Source organism: Arvicola amphibius, chromosome 13 (assembly GCF_903992535.2).
Source record: "Arvicola amphibius chromosome 13, mArvAmp1.2, whole genome shotgun sequence".
NCBI classification, from domain to species: domain Eukaryota; kingdom Metazoa; phylum Chordata; class Mammalia; order Rodentia; family Cricetidae; genus Arvicola; species Arvicola amphibius.
This window is the reverse complement of record NC_052059.1, coordinates 5,043,481-5,068,837: the sequence shown is the minus strand read 5'-3', so window position 1 is coordinate 5,068,837 and position 25,357 is coordinate 5,043,481. Positions and strand designations below refer to the sequence as shown.

Here is a 25,357-nt window from a genome sequence, read left to right as displayed (position 1 = left end):
CTCCTTTCCCATGCGGGTCCCGGGGGCTGAGCCTAGGTCATCAAGCTTGGTTGGCAAAAACCTTTACCCTGTGAGTAGGCTCAGTGACTCGAAGGCTTTTAAAATTATTATGATTGAATTCATAGGTTATAACCCCCCCCAACACAGAGTGGACATTGAATGTGAGGTCTCACACAGGCTGAACCACTTACCTAGATCCTTAGCCTTTTTGAGTTTTAATTGCTTTCCATAAACCACTGAGATAAAATAACTTTTATAGAGTGATTATGGAGTCTGACTTCCAAATGAGAATAAAATATACAAAAGGTATCAGTTTGCCAGTGTAGTGCTATACGTCAACTAAGGATAAGTTTGAAGCTTCAATATGCAGTTTTTAAAAAGTGAGATCTACACCTGAAAGAGGAAGGGCATTAAATAACAAGGCGAGTGGACTAAGGACAAGTTCGGGCTGACATTTTCATAGTTAAAACTGAAAATTTTCTGCTGTTTTATATTCACACCTATGAATCAACACGTATTCTGAGTTAGGCATGTGCTGAGATCCAAGGGAAAAATAAACGAAACAAACACATTTGGTGTGAATGAACTCACTAAGGAATAAAACCAAGACAGTGGAGACCTGGCTCAGCGGTGAAAAGTGCTGACTGCACTAGCAGGGGACCTGAGCTCACTGTCCCTTTCTGGATCGAGACTACCTGCGACTCTAGTTCCTTGGGATCCAGTGCCCTCCTACCGGCCGGTATACACACTGCACAATAACCTCATGCAGATGCCAGCAGAAGCTGCGGTCACCAGCCGCACCATACCTGGCTGTCCAGGAGCTGAAGCATGTTCTGGAGATCCTGGGGACTCGGGAGGTGATCTTCTTTACACTCATGAGCGTCTCTTAAGGAGCCGATGTTGGACTTGAACTTCATATTGGACTTCTGTATTTCTAACAATTGCTGTAAATGGGGGGGGAAAGAGTCACCAGTAGACACGCTACACATTTATCTAACTGAGACAGTGACAAAGCTCGCGAGCACAAAGCCACGTTCAACTCGAATGCCCTTCCAAACAAACGCTCCCACACAGTTCTCCTGTCTGTCCCATGCTTCCTCTCGTTTCTACCTCTCTCTGATCTTTGATGTTTCTTTCCATCAGAGTGCATACAGGATTAAAAAAACAGAAAGGAAAAACTGAACTCATTATTAAAAAATGGTTTACTCTTGGGAGGTAGGACATGCCACAGTGGGCATGGCTCTCAGAGCACAGCTGTGGAGTCTGCTCTCTCTTTCTATCTTCATGTGTATTTGGGGGACCGAGCTTGGGTTAGCCATCCCCCAAAAGCTGGGTCAGCAGTCTTAGACAGCACATGCTTTACTCGCTGTGCCACCTCTCTGGCCCCAAACCAACTTTCTGGCCTTTGACAATGGGGCTTTACATTTTTAACAGGAACACTACATTTGTGAGAGGAACTGGGTATACCAGTCCCTTTCTGTTTGTTTGTTTTGAGGCAGATCTGGCTTTGCTGCTCAAGCTGGCCTTGAACTCTTGCTGACCCCGTCTCAGTCTCTTGAGCGCAGGATTCCTGGGGTATAGCCCCCGTGACAGCTACTTCTAAGAAGCTAAGGATGTAATGGAAGGGTCCATCCAAGGGACCATAGTAATAAATTCACTAGGACTAGATTTTTAATTTTCTCAAATTTAACAATATAAAAAGAAAAAAAAAAACAGTGTAGACAGCAAGAGGCAATAAAGTTACCATCAAAAAATGGAAGGGTGGGAGTCTACCCTCTGTGTGATCACGGCAACCAATCAAATGCAAAGGAGTTTTTCAGTGCAGAAGCAAGTTCCCACCAACACTACCGGCAAGGCCAAAGTGAAAAAGCCACAGATGGTGAGGACCACAGGTGGGGGATGTGGGACGGCGGGACTGACACAACATCGCCAAGCCCCTGCCCGCAGGAATTCAGATTAGTCAGGAGAAAGCCCCAGCAGCGCTTCTGTAAATCACTGGGTTCATCTATAGTAAGATGGAAACACTGCAGCAGATGAAGGAAAGCCCGAGGAGACAACGTGACTAACTGTCACGTGGTGTTTCTGTTGGACAAGACCCTGAGCAGGAAAGGAATGGGAAAGGATTTGGCTTTGTTCCACAGTAGCCATTAGTTTTGTTTCTAAGACGTGCGGCCCCTAGAGGGAGCCCAAGGACCGCCCTCAGCGCCCTCCCTTTGCTCTAGGAGGTTTCAGAGCGAAAGGAACTGGATGGACAGGCCCTGAGGATGAAGGTTCCGATCCCAGAAAGTGATTCTATCACACATGTCCGTTCCCACCTGGCGCAGAGCCCCCTGCCATACCCTGCTTACTGTAGAGACCGAATCCTCTTCATAGGACAGGTGCAGAGTGAGGAGCGCCCGGGCTAGGCAAACACCCCCTACACACACACACACACACACACACACACACACACACTTTGGTGATCTGTGTCGGCCTTTCCATCCACTACTTGGAACATTCTAGAATCTGGATAAGGGTTTGTGGTTGAAGGCTATTTAAACCTAACCAAGTAAGGAAAGAATGAAGTTCTTCTGGGAGCTGAACAAACGCATCCACAAGTGTTCTGTACAGATCCCCCACTATAACAAAACAATCCCGTTCACCCGCTCTGCCTCCTAGCAGGCTCCCTGGTAGGAGGGGCCATGCCTACCGGGCAGGGTGAGATATCTGATCCTCTGCCACGATGTCATGCTAACACTGTCTGAAAGCGAGCAATACTATGAGAAGGTCTATGATCAATACTCACGTATTCTAATGCCGAATTCTTAGAAGTTAGTTCTTTAAATTCCTTCATGAACATCTCCTTGACCTTTTCCATTTCGTCGAGCAACTTCTCCTTCTCCTCCTCTTTCCATCTCTCAAATAACTTCAGGAAGTCATCTTCTTTCGTCTTCTGCATTTCATATTCCTGGAATTATTTTCATATGTGTCATTAAAGGCTCTGGCATCAAAAAGACCTGCAAATCCTAAAACCAACTGTAGATTCATCCCAAATCTTTCAGTCTGTCTTCTCTGAAGTAGACCAGCAGACACTTCCTAAAACAGTAGGGTTCATACACAAAGACCCTTCCAAATGGAAACACAGCTGGGGTGTAGGCGAGATGGGTCATGGAGTAAGGGTACTTGGCGCCAAGCCTGACAACTTGAATTTGATCCCAAGACTCACAAGGTGGAAGGAAAGAACCAAGTCCAGCATCTGTCCTCTGACTTCCACATGCCCATTCACATACGTTCTCAGTAAATACATGTAAGTAAAAAAAAAAAAAACAAAACAAAACCAGAAACCACATTTGGAGACTGACGATCGATATGGCTTGGTGGTTAACAGGGCTGGCTGCATAAGCATGAGGGTCTGAGTTCAAATCCCTAACACACACCCATGAAGCCAGGGTGGCCACACATAAGGCAATAACTCCTGCGCTGTGGACGTGAGGGACGGGAGGACCGCTGAGGCTTGAGGGCATCCAAGTCTTGCTCCAGGTTCAGTGAAAAACCTCAAAGGAATAAGGGCCCTGGCCTACATGTACACGCACACACACACACACACACACAGACACACACACACACACATACACACACACACACACACGCACGCACCCCAAAGCCAGCATCCCCATGTCCTTACATCTTTAAACTTCTAGTGATTGCATCATCTCCCGTAGAGAACTCCGCATCCTACCTTAGAGAACCGGACTGCATGGGCGTGCTGGGAAGACTCCAGCTGAGACCTGGTGAGCTGCAGCTGTTCCTTCAGCATGTCGACCTCCTTCTGGAGCCTGTCGGTCTGGGCCTTCGTGTCATACTCTGTGGCGACAGAAAGTCTTGTTAGAATCTGGAAAACCTAGTTTCTTGTGAACTCACCTAAAACCTTACAGGGCACAGCTCCATGGATAAGACAAACGAAAATGCTCCCACTCGGATCGCTATTACCTACTGTATGCTATGAGCCCGGTCCTGTGCTTATCGGGAGCCCTTTGTGTGACCAGACATTTCATTAATTTTAGTGACTTCTGTCAGCCACTCACTGCACTGCAGCTCTTCACAGGGACAGCGTGTGAACGCTGTTCAGGGAGCAGTCCTGGTCGCTAGGACTCTGGACTCTTCAGACAGGTCCAACCCACTCAAAGCAGAGAAGCAAAGGCTTCGCCTGCAAGTACCACACCGTCAACAACGTTTGGGCTCCCTCCCAACTGTCCTAAGGTCCCTGTCATTGGTCATATAAGGCTGGGGACTCAAGATGCGGACCTGGGTAGTCATCTGTCAACTAAGGCAAAAGCAAAGGACTGAAAGGTTGTCCAAGGCAGCAAGGCATGAGGGAGGAGTACTTATGATGTCCATGTACTTACATGAGGATGTACACATGACTGAATGGGTTTACATGTGCTGTGGGTGCAGACATGAAAGGGATGGGAACCAAAGCAGAAAGTCAGAACCTCAAAGATGAGAAACAAGAAGATACTGAAACAGAGAGAGAGGTCAGTTCACACCGAAGAGCGGCAGGCCGCTTAAAAGGAGTTCAACATTCCCATGCGTCCAATAACACTGCTTACTTGCTCAGCAGTCCGTGGTTTATAATGGAAATCTCTGCTTTCTGTTTTGCTTCGACTACAAAGCACCACGGGCAGGAATAGAAACAGACTGGCCCCGAATGAAGGAAACCAGGGCATCTATTGAAAGCACGCCTGCCCTGCTGGAGGAGGGGACCTTCCGTGCTTTGAGAGCATTCAACAGTGGGAAGACCGAGTCCTTGATAAACCGGAGAGCCCGCTCCACAGGACCCTTTCCCATTTCTATCTTTATTGCTAACTATTTCTACCTTTGCTTTCTAGCTACTTCCCATCAGCACCCAAACACATTAATGCCAATATAAGATAATGTTCTCTTGTCTCCACGTTTCAATCAAGGTGCTATCTTGAGTCTCCTGCTTCCCTTCCCAGCACACACTCAGACTGACCTGCAATGCCAAGGCCAACCACTGTGTGGCAGCAGTCAATTCCCCTCAGCATTCCACTCTGCCTCAGGAACAGTGATCTGTTGGACCCCTGCCACCTTCTAGGAACAGATTTCCCCTTGCTGTTCAAGACAGCACACTCCCTAGGTCACCCTCACGGGACCGTCTACCCGCCTTTCTTGAGGAACAATGTTGGGAGATCTAGCAGAGGCCTTGGGTCTTCTGACCTCTAACTAGATGGTTTCAACCAGCGTCATTCCCCACCACCACCACCCCCACCCCATCTTCCAGGGTCCTTCCAGATCCCTCTGTCTACCCTGGGTCCCCATCTGCAAGCATCCGCTGTGTGACTTGTGTGTCTCTTGCATGTGTGATGCAAATGTATGTGTGGCCAACACAAACTCTGCTGCCTCCACCTTCTTTGAAACGTCTTCCCACCCCTCACCTTCTAGCAGAGAGCGTTCACCTAATAGGAGTAGGTCTGGCTTCATCTCTTGCTTCCACCCCCAGTCATAACTGTAGGCTCTGTGTCCAGCATGTTCTTCTCTCCCTCTGCCCTGCAACCATGCCAGTCTCGGCTTCCTCCTCTTCTCCCGTGGACTGCTAGGCACCTCCTCCCTCTTCTACCAGCTGCCACTATTGCCCCTGCGGGCGATTCACCTGCAGCTAGGATGCTTTCTGTCATCATTCTCCCTGTGAAGGAGTCATCCCGCGGCTTCCCACTGTATCCCCATAACCCACTGGCCAGTCCCCCCAAGCCTCCAGCCTCCCCACCTGCCATGGCCTCACTCACCCCATTCCTGTTCTCTAGACACACAGTGCAGCCTCTCCTCCTGCGCTCACCATCAGCGGTCCATGAACCTCGGATGCTCTAGTCCCTAAATATCACCAGACCGCAACTCCTTTAGGACTCTGCTCTCTGGATAGAAATCGCCTCCTCAGAGAGCCCTCCAAAGACCGCCTGGGATGATTCTCCCTGTCTCTGTCCTTCACAGCCTTGGACACGTTCTTTGGGTCTGGCACTCGGAAACCAGCGCCCTGGTTCCAGTGTGTGTCACCTTAGCTCTCCAGTTGCCGGCCGGCAAGACTCAAAGTGGGATTTCTCCAGCATGCTCACGGCTGTGTCCTCGGCAGCCAGGGCACTGAGAACTTACACATGGGGGCTCACCATTTACTCACTGGATGAGCACAGCCTGTGAGACTTTGTTTTAAAAGGACTGAGAAATGCACCGGACGGTGCCTCACTGAGAAAGGAACAAGGCAGCAGAAGGAAGGTAACTCTGATGGAGTTCATGCCTTACCAAGGTGAGACTCTGCGGTGTGGCGGCGCTGAATGTGGCTTTGCAGGAAAGCTTGGTTCATGAAGGCCTTGTCACAGAAGTGGCACTGGAAAGAAAGCGACACAGTCAAGGGTCTGCAGCGAGATTCTCCATCTACCTGCAGCAAAAGCCGGGGGCCTGAAGCACGGCCTCTTGGCAGCTTCCTCCTAAAAGATAAAGAAGCTGGCTAGAGACACCAACCCAAAGGGCAAAGGTAAGGTAAGAACACCCTTCCCAAGCTAAAACAAGTCAGGGAACACACCTTCTGACAGCTGAAGCATCACCTTTGTTAACGTCTGGAAGCCCTACTGATATTTCTATTAAGTCGACTTCCATCCTATTGCCACTGACTTGCTCATGGTAGGATGGGAGACCGTACCAGAAACCAGCCCTGCTAACCCCTGCAACTCCTTGATGTAGGATTTCCAGCTTCCAAATATCGTGAAAGTAAATTTCCGTTACTTAAGCCACCTAACTGACGGTATCTGTCATGGCAGATCTAGTAGCTAATACAGGTACATACACATATGTGGATGTGTTTGTGTATGTGTCTGGAGTGTCTGAAACCTTCAAACACTCTCCTATAAATATATACATTTGTGAAGACTTCTCAAAGGTACACGGTACACAACAGACGTGAAGGAGAATACAAGGACACAATATTTCCTCTGGAAATGGACGGAGGGAAACTATTTAAAAGTACATTAATTCTGTCAACCAAGAGGCTGACCATTTTTTAAAAAAAATCAAAGTTGGCCCTTCTTTCAATGAAGCACAAATTGAACCTCCCTAACCTGAAAGCTCCAAATCCAAAATCCTCCAAAGCATAGCCATCTACCCACAAGTATAACTCCATACACAGCTCCACGCGATGGGTCTCAGTCAAAGAATAGCCATCTACCCACAAGTATAACTCCACACACAGCTCCATGCGATGGGTCTCAGTCAAAGAATAGCCATCTACCCACAAGTATAACTCCACACACAGCTCCATGCGATGGGTCTTACTCAAAACATAGGCAAAGCAAAATATTACGTAAAACCAACTCTCGCCCATCGCTGTATTTAAAATATCAATTAATTATCTATTCAGGTATGGGTCTCGCGGACTGGAGAGCCTTTACTGTTCTTGCAGAGGATCCAGGCGAGAATCTCAGCATCCACATCAGGTGGCTCACAAGCCATCTGTAACTTCAGCTCCAAGAGCTTTGACACTTTCCGGCCTCCTTGGACACCCTCGCATAACCACACAGGCACATACACAGAAACCCCAGGATACCTCATTAGGTAAACACAAATATTCCAAATTTCAAAAGATGTCTGGTTCTAAGCAGTTCAAAGCGAGAGTTACTCAACCCATACCCTGACTTCAAAATTGCAGTAGTTCAACATCTAATTTGAACAGCGATTGCGATTAGATTAAAAAGTGTTTAATTCTTTACATGCTAATCTTAGTATTCTTGCCCTTGGTAGCTGCACACACTAAAACCTCAGGAGTCTGTAACTCATTGGGAGACAGCTCTTATGAAGGAATAAAACAAGCATAGAGGAGAAACAGAAGCGTGGCAAATGTAGGTAGCAGGGGCCTGGCTGATGGCCCCACTAAGGTTGTTGGTTCTACTTTGGGACATCTCTGTCATTTGGAAAACACTTTAAATTTAAAAAAAAAAAAAGTTGAATCATATTCCAGATCCTTTGGGGGTCAACCTCAATAGCAATTTGTACACAACTGATTTTTTCACATCTAGTGTAAAGGAGGAAACAGGTTCAACAACCTGTATTTGGACAATATCCTAAGTCATGCAGGCAATAGTAGATACTTGATTATCAATTCCTTGGTGGCTATAGAAGGTAATGAAACATTTTCTCTGTTGATTAAAATGAGTGTTTTTGCCTAGATCTGTTTTCTCTGAAGAACAAATCTCTGGGAAGAATGGAGAAGTCAGGGTTCCTAAAGTGAACTGGTTCCGCGCAGCCTCCTACCTGGTAATAGCTGGCTTTGGCCTCTATCATGAGCTGCTGTGTGGACAACATCTTCTTCCTCCGTTTACACTCGTCCTTAAGTAGTTTGATCTCGCCAGCCTGCTTGGTGAGCAGCTGCTTACTCTGCTCATAGTCGATCAGGCTCAGGCGCAGCCTCTCCTCCACCAGGTTTAGCTGCGAGGTGAGGAACTCCTGCGAATGCATTAGGTATTCAATGGTGAGCTGCGCCAGGCGGATCAGCTTCAGCAGCACTGGGTCTACCCCTGACTGGCAGTGTGGGCACTTCTCGTCCTCCAGCTTGCAGAAGGTGATATTCATGATGTTCTCCTGCAGCGTCAGGACGTCCACAGCGCCGGCCACCTTGTCCACGTCGATGGCGCTCAGCCGCCTCCAGTCCACGCTCTCCAGTCGCGGCCGAAACTGGAAGAAGGGCAGGGGGCCCGAGGCCGCTCTGGGGGGGACAAAGGCCATGGGGGCCGCGCCTGCAGCAGAGGCGTCGGGCCCCTCGGGGCTGTTGGCCAGAGGGTAATAGACGTGCTTCTGGAAGGGCTGTGGAGGAAGAGATAGCGCGGCGGGAGGCAGGAGAGCTTCGAGAGTCCCAGCGAACCCCACCGTCCCCGCCCTGCATCCCGGACAGGCACCTCTGGCCTCGCGCATCTTACCATGCTTGCAAGCCGGTCCGCCGCCTAAGCTTGCGCTGCAGGGACCGGGTAGTGTACTCTACCGGGCCCGGGCCGCCTAGGGGCCGCCGCCGCCACTCCCCTCGTGAGCCCGCTGAAGGCCCAGACCCCCGCTGCGGCGGCGGCGGCAGCCTAAGATCTGGGCGTCCAGGACGTTGCTATGGCAGCGCCCAGCCCCGACCTGGAGCACTGGGCGTATCCGCCCACGCGCGATCAGCATGCGCTCAGGGACCTGCGGGATCAGAAGGACAAGAGACCTCTTGGACCAGACGGAGAACCACACTCCTCATCTACCGGGAGCAAGCATCTGTCTGCAGCCACCTCCCCTGAAACCACCCTCTCCGGTCTCAAAAGACAGGACCCAGAAAGCCTCCCAAACAAGCGTGAATCTTGAACTCCTAACTGTGGTCTTCTAGCTCTCCATCCCTATGCTAGCGTTAGGTTTTGAGATCTAAAATACACACACACACACACACACACACACACCCCTTTTCCACACATTTGGGAAGTGTGTAGCAACAGTTATTGAGAGCATAAGGGTGGGAGGGAAATTTGGGATAGGACATTCTGCATGTTGACTATGGTGTTATCTGGATGTATACGTTTGCCAACATTAACGGAATTGTACATTTAAAATTAAGAGTGTCTTTTTTATATTACACCACAATAGAATTAAGCTTATCAGCCTTTTAAAATTTGTCTTGCTTTCAACATACTTTTTTAGAGGGATTGTTCTCCTCTGTGGATTGGCAGCTTAACTTTGACATCTTGTTAAAATACAAACCAAAAAACTAGCCCAATGTATGCAATAGTTTGTCATCCCAAAAGCATTTCTCAAAATGTTGAGGTTAAAAAGAGGGATGGGAACGTCAACCGTCAGCGTTCTACCAAGGTAACCGGGCTCCAGGATTTACCTTACAAACTTGTGCCGGTGCTGCATTTCTTTGAACAGTTCTAGCAGTGACCTGCAGACCCCAGGCCTCTCATGGTGGGGGTCTTCTGGCTGCCAGTGGTTACCGCGGAGATCAAGGCGCTGAGGAAAAGCCAGGCATCCCTCCTCAATCCACCAGGGAGGCCCTGCTTGGACCAACCATCAGGAATTTTTTTTTCTTTCCTAACAACCAAATACACGAACAGAAGAAAGGGAAATACAATTCACAATAACTAACTCGAAGATAAGCTGTAACCAACTATTTTGAACATTTTCCGTATATGTAAACCCACAGCAAAGTGTCCAGGAAATGAAACATACACTTTATATATATTCACAAGATTCTGGGGCTGTACAAAAACCAGATTTTACCGGAGCCTAGCATAAAAGCCGAAAGCACATAAACTTTAAAGATTGGTTGGTCAGGGCTGGAGAGATGGCTCAGCGGTTAAGAGCATTGCCTGCTCTTCCAAAGGTCCTGAGTTCAATTGCCAGCAACCACATGGTGGCTCACAACCATCTGTAGTGAGGTCTGGTGCCCTCTTCTGACCTGCAGGCATCCACACAGACGGAATATTGTATACATAATAAATAAATATTTTTTTAAAAAAAAAAGATTGGTTGGTCAACACATCTGTTACCCTGGCCCTCAGTTTCCTCAGCTGTTGAAGCTCTGGGACACCGACCTGGCAGGTTTGTGGATTCTGGGCTCCATCCACTGGGCTGGCGGGATCAGCAGGAATAAGAGAGGTGTGTTGCTCCCCGCTGTTTCCAGCACCTAGTGCAGCGAGGGAAAGGAAAGGACATTCGGAATGTGCTGGGATTAAAAAATAAATTTAAAAAGCCAAAAACAAAATTAACTAACCAAACAAAGAAAAAAAACGGCTAAGTGAGTTAGGTGCTTGGTTGGGGAGATAATGGCTCCAGGCCCATATCCCTCCCAATTTTTTCCCGCTTTGGCCAGTTAAAAGGATGGATCTTTGTTCTGTTCCAAAGATCTCTAGCTTAACGCGGGAGAAGGTCGCCCGCTCCCCGTGCATATCCCACAGGGATGAAAGCAGCCCCAAGCTACCCTCTTGGCGGTCACCACAGGAGCTCAGGGCATCTGCGGTTAGCCATCCTTAGCCCCCTGGGTTGAATCTCGACCACAAGATGGCCGGAACAGGAAGGCAGGGGGCATACTTTCCTGTCCCCCACCCCCACCTCGCTCCCAGCTCCCCATCCCAGGCTGGGTTCCCAGCCCCGAGCGGCGACTACTGTTCTCGGCCCACCGCGCTGTGCGTCAGGCCTCATGAACCAGAAAAGACAAAGGTTCGAAAAGCCGAGTCCAAGAAGGCAAAAGATGGTTGGAGGCCGAGGGCCGCGGCGAATCCGCAGCGTTGCGGATCTCAGCAGGCAGAGGCGGGAAGAAGGCCTGACTTGGCCAGCAGAGATGAGAGATGCTCTGTGTTGTGGAAGCCCGGCGGGCGCCTGGAGCATCCCAGACCTCGACTCACCGCAGCTGCGCGCTCCTGGGCGAAAGCCGGGCGCTGCTAGCCACGAGGCGTCGCCGGGGACCCAGATCCCGGGATTGCTTCTGGCGCAGAGGCGGGGCTCTCTGAGCAACCGAGCAGGGAGAGGCAGGCCGGCTCCTTCTTCCAGGGTGCAAGATAAAGTGTGTCTTGTCTGGGCAAGTTGTGACGAGGCGGGTAGCCTGGCGTCGCTCCTCGTCCTCCCAGGCTCCGGGCCGTGGGTGGCTAAGGCTGCCCCACCCCCCTCCCGCCCCCTCCCCTTCACGGTCTTCTGGTGGCTTCTTCTCTCCGCTACCCGGCTCCTCTGGCAGCAGGGCGGGACCGTCCGTGCCTAGACCGCAGCGCTAAAATGCGCTCCTCCAATCCGGCTGCCTCTGCAGACACGTGACGCGACGCGGAGCTCTGTTGCTGGCCCAGGGTGCTAGCTTTTCCAAAAGATCCAGATTCACTTCTACCTTAGAGTTACTCTCTTTCAGCTCGCTGCTTCCTCTGAGGGGGCCGGTGTGAATTTTCTTCTGAGAATAGATGCATTTTAACTGCAGATATATGCAGATGAAAGAGAGAGACTTTCAAGAGCCTAAGAGTCAAGAGAAGTGTGACTATTCCGTTAGCCCGAAGTTGGAACCATGATCCTGCAGAGGGGAGAGGAGGGAATCTCCGAGGGGAGAGGAGGGAATCTCCGTATGCTCTCATAGTGCCTCCTATAAAACGCCCTATCTAAGGGAATGATGTTCATTCTTGATGAACGCTGAATTATAAAACTAACAAGATCACAGAGCAGAGTGACAGCAGGAACTAGGCTTTTAACACGGGGGATAGAAGATCAGATTATTTATCGTATTTCTGAAATCTATCCTATGTGTGGACTTTCAGTTAATTGAGAAACAATAAACTAATCCAATCTGAGGGATTTGGAGCGATTACAAATGTGGAAGATAACAACATAATGGGCTGATTAGTTTTTATCAACTTGACATTAATTATAGTTACCTAGGAAGGCAGAACCTCGGTTAAAAAATTATCTCCATTGGCCTTACGCTTGTCTGGAGGGCATTTTCTATAATACTGTTTGATACTGAGGGTGGTTCCACTCTTGGGCAGGTGAAACTGAGTTGAACGGAAAAAAAGGAAGCTGAGCAAGCCTGAGGAGCAAGCCCGAAAGGAGCACTCCACGGTGGTCTCTGTTTCAGTTTCTGGGCATGCCCCAGGCTCCTTCATTATGCTCCAACCTGGCTTCCCACAATAATGACGACTGTGTTTGGACTAAACCCTTTCCTTCCCAAGTTGTTTTTGGTTAAGGCAATTATCACAGCAACAAGAAAGTAATAACAGGTTGTGTAACAGTTTCCTCTGAGAGCAAAACATTCCATCCTGCAGAAGTTTCTGAAACTGACCAGACATATTAGACTCCTTCCTGCCAAAGTAAGCAATCAAAGCTGAGAGTCCCTTCCCTTTCAATCTAAGTGAACCTGAGCTGCAAAGAAGACTCTGAGACCAGATCAGCAGCCCTAGAGAAGCAGACACCAACAGAGTTTCCCAGAAGAAGCTTAGAGCAGTCACTTGGAGAGGACATTCTCTAATTTGATGAGTTGCCTGCAAGCTGCGCCGTTTGCTCCAGGTTCCTAACTTTGTGAGCTGTCACAAATGCAAGCATGGGCCCTGGTGACACAACTTTCTGAGTCATTTCTGCTTCTGTAAGTAATCTCCGTAAAATTTATTGGTTCACCAAGTTGGGTTGTTTGTGTTATCCATACTTTTGTCTGTTGTGAGATTACAATCCGGGTCGAGTAGACAGACTTGTGTGTTGCATCTTTTCAGGGAAAGTTGTGTCACACAATGCCAGGACAGCTATCAAGAATCTTTAAAAATTAATTGTCTAAATAAATATATTAGAGGAGAATTAAAACGTGAATAACTGGTATACAAAAGAAATATCCATTATATGTTATATATAAGAAATTCACTTTAGCTATGCATGGTGGTGCACACTTTTAATCCCAGTACTCAGGATGCAGAGGCAGGAGGATCTCTGTGAGTTCAAGGGCAGACTAGTCTACATCCATTTTACAGTGTTGGTTTTGCTTATCTTTCTTAGGAACTGAATATTCTTATAGCAGAACAAGCACACATTATTCAAGTACAATAGATTTTCTTTCTTAGCATTAGCTGATGAGTAAGAAGTCTTTAAAATGACTGGAGTTTTGAACTCAGCAGTCACTAAATTTTAGAGCCCTGGTTCTCAGCCTTCCTAACGCTGCAACCCCTTAAGACAGTTCCTCATGTTATGGCAACCCCCAACCATAAAATCATTTCATTGCTACTTCATAACTGCAATTTTGCTACCGTTATGAATTGTAAAGTAAATCTCTGTGTTTTCCCATTGTCTTAGGTGACTCCCCGAAAGGGTCACTTGACACCCCCAAAGGGAACATGACCGGTTGAGAAGCATTGTCATAGTGAGTTCCAGGATAGTCAGGGCTGCATAGTGAGACTCTCAAAAAAAAAGTCCATTTGAAATGTAAAGATTATATAGATTAAATGTGGCAGGGTCACCAGTCATTCTAAGGTGTGCGCTCTAACAGTGTATGAGGAAGACTTCTTAGATAGGCTGGCGGAGAACATGGCAGACAGTTGCCTGGCTGCTTCCTCACGTGGGGATGTTGCTTGCCACTCAGATGTCTGCTTTCTGATTGTAGCTTGTGTTTGTGTCTGACGACACTAGGTCCTGGCTGTCTGTACTAGGGTTTCAGGGCTCGGGTAGGGGATGTGGAAGACTGCCACTTCTCATTCTGTGTGCTCTTCTTGACTGCAGCACCATGGATAGGTCCTTCCAGTGCAGCCTTTTGTAACTAACAACCCCCACAATGAGGCCCATCAGGAGCATTACACAAGGCAGGTCTTTCCATCGTCTTTCACAGGAATTTGAGCCTTGAGCAGAAATTCAAAGGATCAAAGGTATATGTAGTCAGGGCTGGAGAAATGGCACAGTGGTTAAAAGCACCTATTCTCTTCCAGAGGACCTGGGTTCAATTCCCAGCATCTACATGGCTGCTCATAACTGTCCGTAATTCCAGTTCCAGGGGACCAGACAACCTCACACAGACATACATGCAGGCAGAACATCAATGTACATAAAATAAAAATGAGAGGTATATGTCGTCCTTAACTGTTTGCTCACACCACTGTTCCCCTAAGGATGCTTATTCTTAGGCATCCATTTTATTAGCTAAGCTTGATGCTTGTGTTCTTTTAGTTTACATGTTATTACCATTAATTTGTAATATGAATCTTTTGTGCTCCCAAGAACTTGACAAAAATCATTCCACTGGGAAAAGTAGTGTAGTAGCATGAGAAACTGGAGTTTTCAGCACACTCTACTTCTTTACTTCCAGGATGGAATGTATATTTTAAACTGTTTTGTGGTTTTGTGTCTATTTTCAATCTTGTATTTAAAACATTAAGGCAGAGTTACAATTTCCTGAAAAAATTTGCATGCTAAAGTTTCACTGAGAGAGGGCGACAAGTAACAGGTATGCTGATACCAAGTTACGTTCCAGCTGTTTGATAACTGGCAGCAAAATGATCTTTCTGCGAAAACATGTTTTCTACAGATTTCCTACATATACACATTCCACTTATATATCTTATCATGAAATCATTACTTAATATGTAATATTACGCAAGCAAATATGCAATACATGATTCAGTAGTTTTATGACAATTATCATGCTGTGGAGCAATCTTTGTATACTATAAAGACGTATTATTTTCATTGGTTAATAAAAAGCTGACTGGCCTATAGCTGGGCAGAAAGAGATTGGGCAGGAGAGCCAGACTAAGAGGATGCTATGAAGAAGGAGTTCAGAGACTCCGGAGTCTTCAGCAGATGCAGAGGAGCAGGAGATGGATATGCTGTGCTGAAAGAAGCTATTGCCATGGGATAGTGTGTAGATAAGAGATACGGGCTAATTTAAGTTGTAAAAGCTGGTTAGTAATAAGCTTAAGCTTTGTGCCAAGCATTTATAATTAGTATTAAGTCTCTGTGTGGTTCTTCGGGAGCAGCTTCTGGGACACAGAAAAATTCCACCTACATATGGCACCCATATGTCTGGCACCTACATCCACATAAGACCTGAGAAATTTCTTGAGGGGTAAGAGGAAGGGTTAACCAAATGGAAGAGTCCATGAAAGTGCTACATTGAACTAACTCAAATAAAAAGAGGAGTAAGAGGAGCTAGAACAGACGTGATATGAAAGACCGTGGAGAAGGAAATACTAGGAGCTAAAGGTAGATTATGCTGGGGAAGTGGGGAGGAATGATGAGTTCCCTAAAACTGAGGATGTGTGAAGAAGTCTTATGAAAACCTATGTCTTTTGAACTAACAAAAAACGTGGTATAAAAAAAGAGTTATAGCAGAGTCTCACTACATGGGTGGAGAGTGCTGCCCTCAGAAGACGTGGGCGGTTAAAGGAACATCTCAGTTCAAAGCATGGGTCATCTCTCTACAAGCTATAGGTCAAGAAAGTTCCAGTGTTGGGAGCAGTGAGACCCCAGATCCTGAATCTCTTGTAATCCCCTGATCTGAGTGCCTACAGCTGCTCTGAGCACGAGACCTTCAGGAGTTCCTGAGGGCAGAGTGGTTTCTGGTGGCTTTGGCTGGGGCGTGGCTATCTCTATATAATCTGCCCCTGAACACAATAAAGGGGGCATTCTTGGGGAATTCATGGATGACCCGTGTTGCTATCTCTCTGTCTGTGTGTGTCTGTGTATTTTAACCTCCTGCCCCTTGCCCAAAGCTCGGTAACTGGGTGCCAGCGCACCGAACGCAGACACGGGAGCGCGGCGCGCGGCATTCCAGAGTCCTTCAAAGACGGTACAGTTATTGCCATTGCTTTCAGCTTCCTGAACTAGGTGGTGAGGCACTCTGGCTCAGGACACCACATACTTTCCTTGTGGTGAGAGATCCGTCTTGAATTGGCCGGGAAACATTCTCCCCGTGGCTGCCTTTCATAGTGCCGGAAACTGCTGCTCAGGCGGCTGAGGGAGAACAGGCGTCCGCGGTCTCTCCCCGCTCCAGACCACGCATGCTTCATCCCTGATCTATCAGGAGAGATGTGCCCACTGGCACAATACTGACAAGAACGTTCATTGGAGTGATATAATTAGCTTCAGCTGTGAACGTCATATAAACCTAGCTTCAGCTATGAAGAGGGAACCTCAATGGAAGGATCCCCCAGATCAGGTTGGCCTGTGGTCATGTCCATGAAATATCTTTTTCTCTTTTCTTCTCTTTCTTTTCTTTTCCCTTCCCTTCCTTTTCCTTCTCTTCTCTTTTCTTTTGTAGAGACGATTCCACTATGTACCGCTGGCTATCCTGGACTCAGCTGTAGACCAGGCTGGCCTCTAACTCACAGAGATCTGCCTGTCTCTGCCTCCAGGTTGTGGGGATTAAGGCAGGTGTGTGCCACTACTGCTTGGTGGTGAAATGCTTAACAACAGTGGGGGGGGGGGGTTGGGATGGGGTGTGGGGGGGGGAGAATTCAAAAGGAAGAATTGGCCTCCAGTGACCTCTGGTGGCTACAGCATATATTTTTGCCTCCCTTTAGCCTTTTTCTTTTCTTTTCTTTTTTCTTTCTTATTTTGTTGTTTTGTTTTGTTTAAGACAGATATTTTCTGTGTAGCCCTGACTGTTCTGGAACTCACTCTGTAGACCAGGCTGCCCTCAAACTCACAGAGATCCACTTGCCTTTGCCTTCTGAGTGCTGGGATTAAAGGTGTGCATCACCATGCCCAGCTGTTACCTTTTTTATAACGTGTAATGAACGTACAAGTACACAAGACGAAGCAGTGACTATACAGGTCAGAGTTGTTGCTCTGGCTAGGACTAAATGGACAGCCATGGAATGTGAAACCCTAGAGTTAAATTCTGGGGTGTGTGTGTATATATATATATATATATATATATACACACACATATATATGTATATATATATATCTTCTTTGGCTTCTCAAGAATCCACTTAAACATATTTTCACAATTATACACACGCACATGAAATATTTTGATCATATTAAGCCAATTACTGTCTCTCATTCCCCTTCAGTCTTGGTAGCCCTTTTCTTCGTCATGTCTTTCCCTCTGCTTTCATGTATTTGGTGCATAAGCATCCAGGCACATGTATTTACTTGAGCAAGGGTAACTTACCTGTGGCCACACCGTTGAGGAATGTGGCTCTCCCTTCCCCAACAATCATTAACTTCCGTCATCAGGAGCCCCTCCAAGGATAAACTCCTTAAGAAAGTTATATTCATCCTCCATTGCTGAGAATCCCTATTAGAGAGATGATGTTGATAGTGCTACTTTAAGACCGGATTTGGGTACCAGCTGCTCAAAAGGATTCCAATTTGGTTGGTTAAAATGGTGCACCTTCTTACAACATTCTGGCCAGAACTTCAAATAAGAACTTCAGAAAAATCCTACTGAGTACTTATAGACTATTTGCAATTATACCAGACAGTAATCTTGAAACTTAACCATCATTTTACTTTTTATAGGATCCCATAGAACATCGCCCCCATGACAGCTGGAAGTATTTCTAGACGTTCCCTCTCCTAATAAAGTTTGTCCTCAGGGTTAGGGACATCAATTTGGGGTTGATTACAACTGGTATAGGGTTGGGAGTTGGGGTAGAAATTATGTAGGCTCAGGGATCTTTTTTGGGAAAAAAAGGGAAATTGGATGGGATAATGGGTAGATTAGTGTGAGCTTATTCACACGAATAATAATAGTGAGTAATAGAGTGAATATTTGTGAGCTATTATTTATAGGCAATTTACATTGGTATAGATTCTTATATATTGATACAAATTCAAATTATATTGATACTCCTATTTCTGATTACAATTGTTTGTACACCTAGGCAAAGTTATTTTGTCAGATTGTATGCATGGATGTTTCTACCTCTGCTTAAGACATTTTGTATATTGATACAATTTTAGGATATATTTGTCATATTGCAATATACATTTCTAACTCTGATCAAGATACTTATATATTGTTTACATTTTGAGGTCATTGTCCCCATTTGCTTTACAGTTTAAAGATTGTTTAATATTCTATTATGAAGTCTTAGTCTTTAAACTATATAGGTATTAAGTATTAAAGGTCTATCGTCATCCATGTTTGTCATACTTATAAGATGAATCAGTTTCTTTAGATACTTAGAGATACAGAGAAAGGTAATCTTCAGCCACTACAAAGATCTTTAGAATATGGCATTTAAATAACTTAGGGTTCTGTTGACATGAGACACATTGCTCCCGGCAGCACCAATCTACTCCTGAAAGAATGTTGAGCACTGAAGACACTCCACTTGGAGCTGGTTTTCTTCTTGGTAAAACTGGCCTTTGGGAAAGGAACTGCCCATGCATCGACCACTGACAGAATGCATGGTGTCTGGACAGGAAAAGCAGGATACAAAAAGACTGCCAAACGTTGCCAAGACTGGGCAAGATGGTTCTGAAAATATTCTTGCCTCTGAAAATGGTCTGTCAGTTACTCTAGGCCTCATCCAGAGTTGGTTGCTTCAATGTTGCAAATGAGACTGGGTCATTGCCCAGGGAGCCAGTTGTCTCTGTCATTTACTGCACATTTTGGAAGTTGATTGATTGTACTTCCTGTCTACTCTAGTAATTTTTTCTTAAAGATTTATTTATTTACCCACGTATAGTGTTCTGTCTGCATGTGTGCCTTCAGGTCAGAAGAAGGTGCCAGATCTCATTACAGATCTTGTGAGTTACCATGTGGTTGCTGGGAATTGAACTCAGGTCCACTGGAAGAACAACCCATGCTCTTAACCTCTGAGCCATCTCTCCAGCCCTACTCAAGTAATATTATTTCCCTTCTCAGGTCTTCAATGGGGTTGACGACTAGTTAGTCGTAGTTACTTTCTTCTCATGACTTGACTAAGCTATTTAAAATATGACTTAGACTCCTTAGTATAGGATAATTATTGAAAAATTTAGCATATATTTCTTGCTTGATACTGTTTATGCTGGTTGTAATTCTAATCTTTATACCTGATATTTGTTCTTATTGCATATAGTTTTGTATTAGGCTTAGAACTTTTTTTATTTAAGCAAAAGATGGAGGTGCTGTGGGAACTCCTTCAGCCAGTAGCCTTTAACATACCAGCTCACTTGGGCGTGGCCTCTTATAATATGCTATTGCAAAGCACGACCCTGTGTGCTTGCTCACTCTCTCAGCTTCTGGATTTGGTTCCCGTTCCCTATTCATGCAAAGGATGTGATCTGTGAGTCTACTCCTAAATAAATCACACTCCATTCTGAGCTAGGGTGGGGTTATTTTTATAGCCTCCATCACTAGTAGCCATTGTAAAATATGCTATAAAATCTACCACAAAAAAGCTTTTTTTTCTCCTTAACTTTCTGTCTCTCAAGATAGCCTCATTGCTGTTTGCTTTTGAAGCCATACTCTTTACATAGCAATTTTATTATGGAAAGATTCAAGCTTCTGATTGTCAACATTTTGCCAGTGTTAGATATAATTCTTTGAAGAGGCCTGCTTGCCATATTTATCACTTCTTGCTTTGTGTCCCACCACTCTTACTTAGTGTTGTCTCCCTTCCCGAGACTCCTTTATCAGTCAACAATCCTCAGTTTCCCTAGGTCTCCCTTTCCCTTACTCATGGCAGCCTTTCAACTCTGTTCCTCCTCTTTGCAGATCTACCTTTTAATCTAACATTTTGTGGGACCACGCTCTCCTTGTTTTCCTTCTTTGTTGCCTAGGTAGTCTCCCGCCCCCATTTTTATTTAGTTCTGTTTACACCTTGTCTTTAGGTGATCTCATTCACTCCTGATTTTAAGACCCCTCTTCTCTATTTTCTTCTCTCGACTCCAAATGCAGACATTCAACCACCTGTTTTATATCTCTGATGTCTAAGAAGCATTTCTAGCATAACATGGCTAAAAAGTAACTCTTAATTTTCATTTTGTCTTCTCTTACCTAAGCCAGATGCTAGTCAATGATAACCTCTAGTTACCTAAACCATGGTAGGCATCATTCCTGATTCGTTCAAAGTTCCTTATCCCCATCTAACTTACTTGTTACCATCTTGCCCGGGGTGAAATCTACAATTTAGCTTGCTTCTGTCTCCATCTCTGTGGTATCTCCACTTTTCATCTTAGCTTGGCATAATAATCTCCCGATTACATCTGACCTCTAAGATGTTTGTCAACAAACGGTCCAATAAGATAAGTTCTCTGCTTCAAACCCTCTGGTGGCTTCCTGTTTCCACAGGGTAAGATTAAAACTGCTTCTGAGAGCCTAAAAGTTAATTGACTGACAAGGTAGTCCCTGACTTAACACGGTTCAGTTACACAGTTTTTGTCTTTGAGGGAGAAAATTAGAGAGCGCATTCTGAGTGTTGACTTTCTGTTTCAATACTAGCTGTAGGCATGATATTCTTGTGATGCAGCAAGGACCATGCAGTGAGCTGCAGCTTCCACTTGGCCTCACCCTCCTCCTCAGCATACTGGGAGGAGATTATGACTTTTTTATACGTTGTGGTGTTCAGTGAGTTCCGCATATGGGTTGCATCCTCCACGTCCCATCCCTTGAGCTTACTATGGGCTGATCAGGGTGTGGCCTCACTCTTAAGCAGAAGAGCATTCTATCCACGTCTCACATTAGATTATCCTACCATGATTCAAGTTTTTTATATTGTTACCCAATAACTTTAAAACATACTGTCTCATTCCAAAGTTTTTATACTTTCTATTCCCTCTGTCCAGCTCCTAAAGCAATGTAGTCCTGCCAAGTCCTGCAGCCGTTCAGTCCCAAAGAAACACACAGAGGCTTATATTAATTATAAACGGTTTGGCCTATTGCTCAGGCTTATTACTAACTAGGTCTTACAACTTACATTAACCCATAATTCTTGTCGTGTTTAATCGTGTGGCTTGATACCTTTTCTCAGTGAGGCATTCTCATCTTCCTTCCTCTGCATCTGGCTGGTGACTGCATCTGCCTTTCCTCTTCCCAAAATTTTCCTAGTCTGGTTGCCCCACCTATACTTCCTGCCTGGCTACTGGCCAATCAGCATTTTATTAAACCAATATGAGTGACAAATCTTTATAGTATACATGACCATTATCCCACAGCAAAGGGCCTGTACTTATTTCTGTGTAAAGTCATGTTACTTGGTGATAGTTGAACACGAAATGTCAGTCACAGTGCTCTAAGCACTCATCCCTTGCTAGCAGTGCTGTTTGGGGTGGTTGTAGAGCCTCTGGTAATGTAGGTTGTGGGCTGAGCGGGCTAATGTAGGCTACAAGCTCAGTTTGCCTCTGCTCCTGTCTCTGCCCGGATTCAACATGGACCGAGGACAGGATTCCATTGGCTCCCATGACTGCAACTGCCATACTTTCCCTGCTGTGATGCTCTGATGCTGACTGAGTTTTCTGTCCTGCTCGGTTCCTGTAATCATTAAGTCCCAAAGAACTCACACAGAGGTCCACATTAGTTATAAACTGATTGACCTAGTAGCTCAGGCTTCTTATTAACTCTTATAACTATATTAGCCCATTATTCTTGTCTGTGTTAGCCATGTGGGTTGGTACCTTTTATGGCGGGACAGTCACATCTTGCTTCTTCTGTGGCTGGGACAGGACTGTAGAGGAATGGGCTTTCCTCTTCCCAGAATTTTCCTGTTCTCCTTGACCCACCTCTACTTCCTGTCTGGTTGTCCTGCCTGTACTTCCTGCCTGGCTACTGGCCAAACAGTGTTTATTTAAAATATAATTGACAGAATACAGACCATTGTCCCACACCACACTGAGATCCTCTACAACTCTGAGCTGAAACCAACCCACCCTTCCTTCCTTGGCAGGTTACAGCCACAGAGAATCTATAGACACTTTTTAAAATGATCCTTTTCAAGGGATACTTTGTGTATGGTAGTTCTGCTACTACAGGACTGTTGAATGTTTAGAGTCTCTCAGCACTGAAGACCCTTGCTATTCTTAGTCTGTAACCCACACATATTGTTCTAAAAAGAATTTGTCTCATTAGGACTTTTTTCAGTTCTTTTTTCTTAAAGCCAGATTCACAAGCGACATCTAGGGATAATACACATTTGTTCCCTTCAAAATACATCAAAATTTTATTGGTTCCCTTGGTCAGAAATGCCTCATTTGTGTGGTACATTTACTTGAGGACCATAAAATCATCTCCCACCTTTTTACTTTACCTTGTGAGGTATATGTGTATCTGTATCATCTGTGTGCATCTCAAACAAACCCCACAAAACCTTAAAGTTTCTGTATGATTCTGCTCCTGTTAGAACAGAGTAGCATTTGCAGAACATTAGTCCCAGGAGCTTTTACCTGCTTCATAAAACCTCCAACTCTTGAGGGTTCAGGATTCTGCTTAATTTACAGATCAGGATAACATATAACAGCTGTTTGGAATCTAAACCTTGTGCTTTTCAGCGCTCCCTTCCCCGTAGCTCCCCGGGGGCTCATTGCTTCCAACCATGAACTGTTTCTTTTACATTCTGTTTCTTTGGAAATGGGATAGGGAGCAACCTTTCCTTTTTCCATCCTTTACAGTGTATCTTCAAATCTGTTAGGTCCCAAACCCTGGGACAAATGACTAAGGTGCCTATTTAAATATCAGCGAGGACTTAGAGCCTGGTTCTCCCAGCATTGCTTAGTCCCTACCTGGTACTGTCTGTGGCTTGGCATATCAGGCCCTCTACCCTGAAAGTGCCCCAGAGGTAACATTCCGGTTACCGCTCCCTCCCCTCCCACTTTTAACCTTTTGCCCTCTTGGCTGCTGTACCCAGTTCCCCTCTCTTCCCTCTCCTCACATGGCTCAGTCTGGTCTCGTTCACTCTAAACCCACCCAGATGTCTGCCTCTATGCGCTCCCCTTCATCTACAATAAACTTTCTCCTCCACCATAGCTAGGGGCAGTCATGCCCTTCCTTTTTATTTCTTTTTTTCATAAAAAAATCACCATAATTCTTAAAGCACAAAGTAACACTAAGGTATCAAAAACAGAAGAAACGGCCATGATCAAAACTAAACTGAATAATCTGAACTCGATCTTGGTCAAGCTCTTATCCTCTCTTTGAATGAAACAGGCACAGTAAAGACACACAAAGAGCGGCTCCCGTGGGTGAAAAGTTTACTTCCAACTGCAAGGCTGCTTCTTGGGAAGACTGAGGGAGAAATGGGCTCAGGTTCTACAGCGAAGCATTTCAAGGACTCGCCAATACATAATTGGCCTAGGGCAGCTTGTAGCCTGGGAACTTGGAAGCCTGCAGCTAGCCAACCTCCACCAAAAAAGGATGATTCTGAAAGCTCCATGGGAGAGGCTAGGAAGGGACTTTAAGAGTGACGCCCAGACCAACTGTGAGGCTTGCTGGAAGGGCTCTTAACATCTTTCACTGGAACAAATCCAGAGTTCTGGTCCCCAAGCCTTTTCCCAAGGTCGGGCATCTAGGTCGCTTCCAGCTTTATTCCCTCAGGGCCTTGAAGAGAGTTGCTACTTGCTGAGGGGGACATTAGCATAAGACTGTGGCGTCTACCAGCACCCGAGGTCCCCCGTGCCAGCTCTCAGGCTCACTTCCTCCCCGGTACCCGTTCCCCGTCCCCTTCAGCTTCTCGGCGACGTCCCGGACTTCCTGGACCGTGGCGGCCTGGCCGGCGGGACGGCGGCCGCACCTTACCCTCCCACCCCCACCCGGGCGGACCCGGGACACCCCCGGCGTCGCTCCGCCAACCCCGCCGCGAGGCGGGCCCCCAGCGTTCCGGCGGGCTGCGCATGCGGCCTCCCTGGCCGCTTCCTCCCCGGCTCCGGGTTGACGGTTTGGAGCCCGCTGACAGCTCCACGACCGCCGGACGCCGCCTCGTCTTGTGCTTCCACGTTACCCTATCGGGGACGGGGCGGGGCGTCGGCGTCCGCAGCCAATGGGCGCCGACCACGACCCAGGCGAGCCGGGGCGCCCCGCGACCCGGAGGGAGGCGATTGGACCGCGGCGGTGGCGGCGCTCGGGGGGCGTGGCGTCTTCGGGCCCCGCCCCCCGCCATTTCCGCCGCTGGGCGCCAGCCGCCGCCGAGGCCCGGCCGAGGGACCGAGTGAGCGGACGCACGGCGGGCGCTTGGCTGCGGGCTGTGCGCCGCGCGGGCTGCTGGGCCGCGCACCTTCCTGCTGCTCGGCCTCGGCGCCCTTGGACATGGTGGCCCCCGGCTCTCTGGGCAGCCGGCTGGGCGCGGTGTTCCCGTTCCTGTTGGTCCTGGTGGACCTGCAGTACGAAGGTGAGTCCCGCCCTGCCCCGGGCCGAGCTCCGGGTGCCCTGGCCGGGCGGGAGCGGCGCTCGGAGTGGGGGACGCGGGGCTGGGCGCCGGGCGGGCGGGCGGAACCTGCGGAGGCCGGGCTCGAGCGGAGGACGGGGCGACCGGCGGGCCGTGAGGCTGGGACGGCGGCCTGGGGCGCCCGTGGGGAGGGATAACGGCGGCCGGCACGGGACGGGTGCAGGTCGGACTGAGCGCGGAGACGGCTCGTCCCAGGAGTCAGCACCCCGCGTCGGGTGCGCGACTTAGGCTGCCGCCTGGAGAAGTCCATGCTGGGCTGGCTGCTCCCAAGTTGCTTGCTGGTTTTGCAGTTCCCAGCATGGCGTCATTCAACTTTTTTTTTTTTTTTTTTTAATTGCTTGTGCTACTTTTTCTAGTTCTCGGGGCGAGAGGTTGAGGTGGGGGAATCTCCTTAAAAAGACCAGGAGCTCTTACAAATCACCCTGGCCTCCAGACTGGAATGTTGGCTACTCCCAGCATACTAGCAAAACAGGAGGCTTGTCCCACCTCGGGTATAAGCCGGGAGGACTTTGGCATTGAAGTCCCGAATGCCCATTGAACAG

The 25,357-nt window shown here is 47.2% G+C and overlaps 2 protein-coding genes across 2 annotated transcripts in view; one reads left to right on the top strand and one right to left on the bottom strand.

Annotated features, from left to right (window-relative positions):
- Dzip1 (DAZ interacting zinc finger protein 1) overlaps positions 1-11,625 on the bottom strand; it is a 47,033-nt gene extending 35,408 nt beyond the window's left edge. Inside the window, exons 1-9 of the mRNA XM_038310210.1 lie at positions 11,400-11,625; positions 10,590-10,681; positions 9,887-10,086; positions 8,955-9,204; positions 8,293-8,841; positions 6,292-6,376; positions 3,719-3,843; positions 2,786-2,947; positions 807-944 (exon numbers count right to left, since the gene is read on the bottom strand). Of these exons, the coding sequence (XP_038166138.1) occupies positions 807-944; positions 2,786-2,947; positions 3,719-3,843; positions 6,292-6,376; positions 8,293-8,841; positions 8,955-8,957 (1,062 nt within the window). The 5' untranslated portion in view covers positions 8,958-9,204; positions 9,887-10,086; positions 10,590-10,681; positions 11,400-11,625. The remainder of the gene's footprint in view (positions 1-806; positions 945-2,785; positions 2,948-3,718; positions 3,844-6,291; positions 6,377-8,292; positions 8,842-8,954; positions 9,205-9,886; positions 10,087-10,589; positions 10,682-11,399) is intronic.
- A 12,916-nt stretch (positions 11,626-24,541) lies between these two features.
- Positions 24,542-25,357, top strand: part of Dnajc3 (DnaJ heat shock protein family (Hsp40) member C3) — a 30,753-nt gene continuing 29,937 nt past the window's right edge. The window contains exon 1 of the mRNA XM_038309861.1: positions 24,542-24,758. Coding sequence (XP_038165789.1) covers positions 24,677-24,758 — 82 coding nt within the window. The 5' untranslated portion in view covers positions 24,542-24,676. The remainder of the gene's footprint in view (positions 24,759-25,357) is intronic.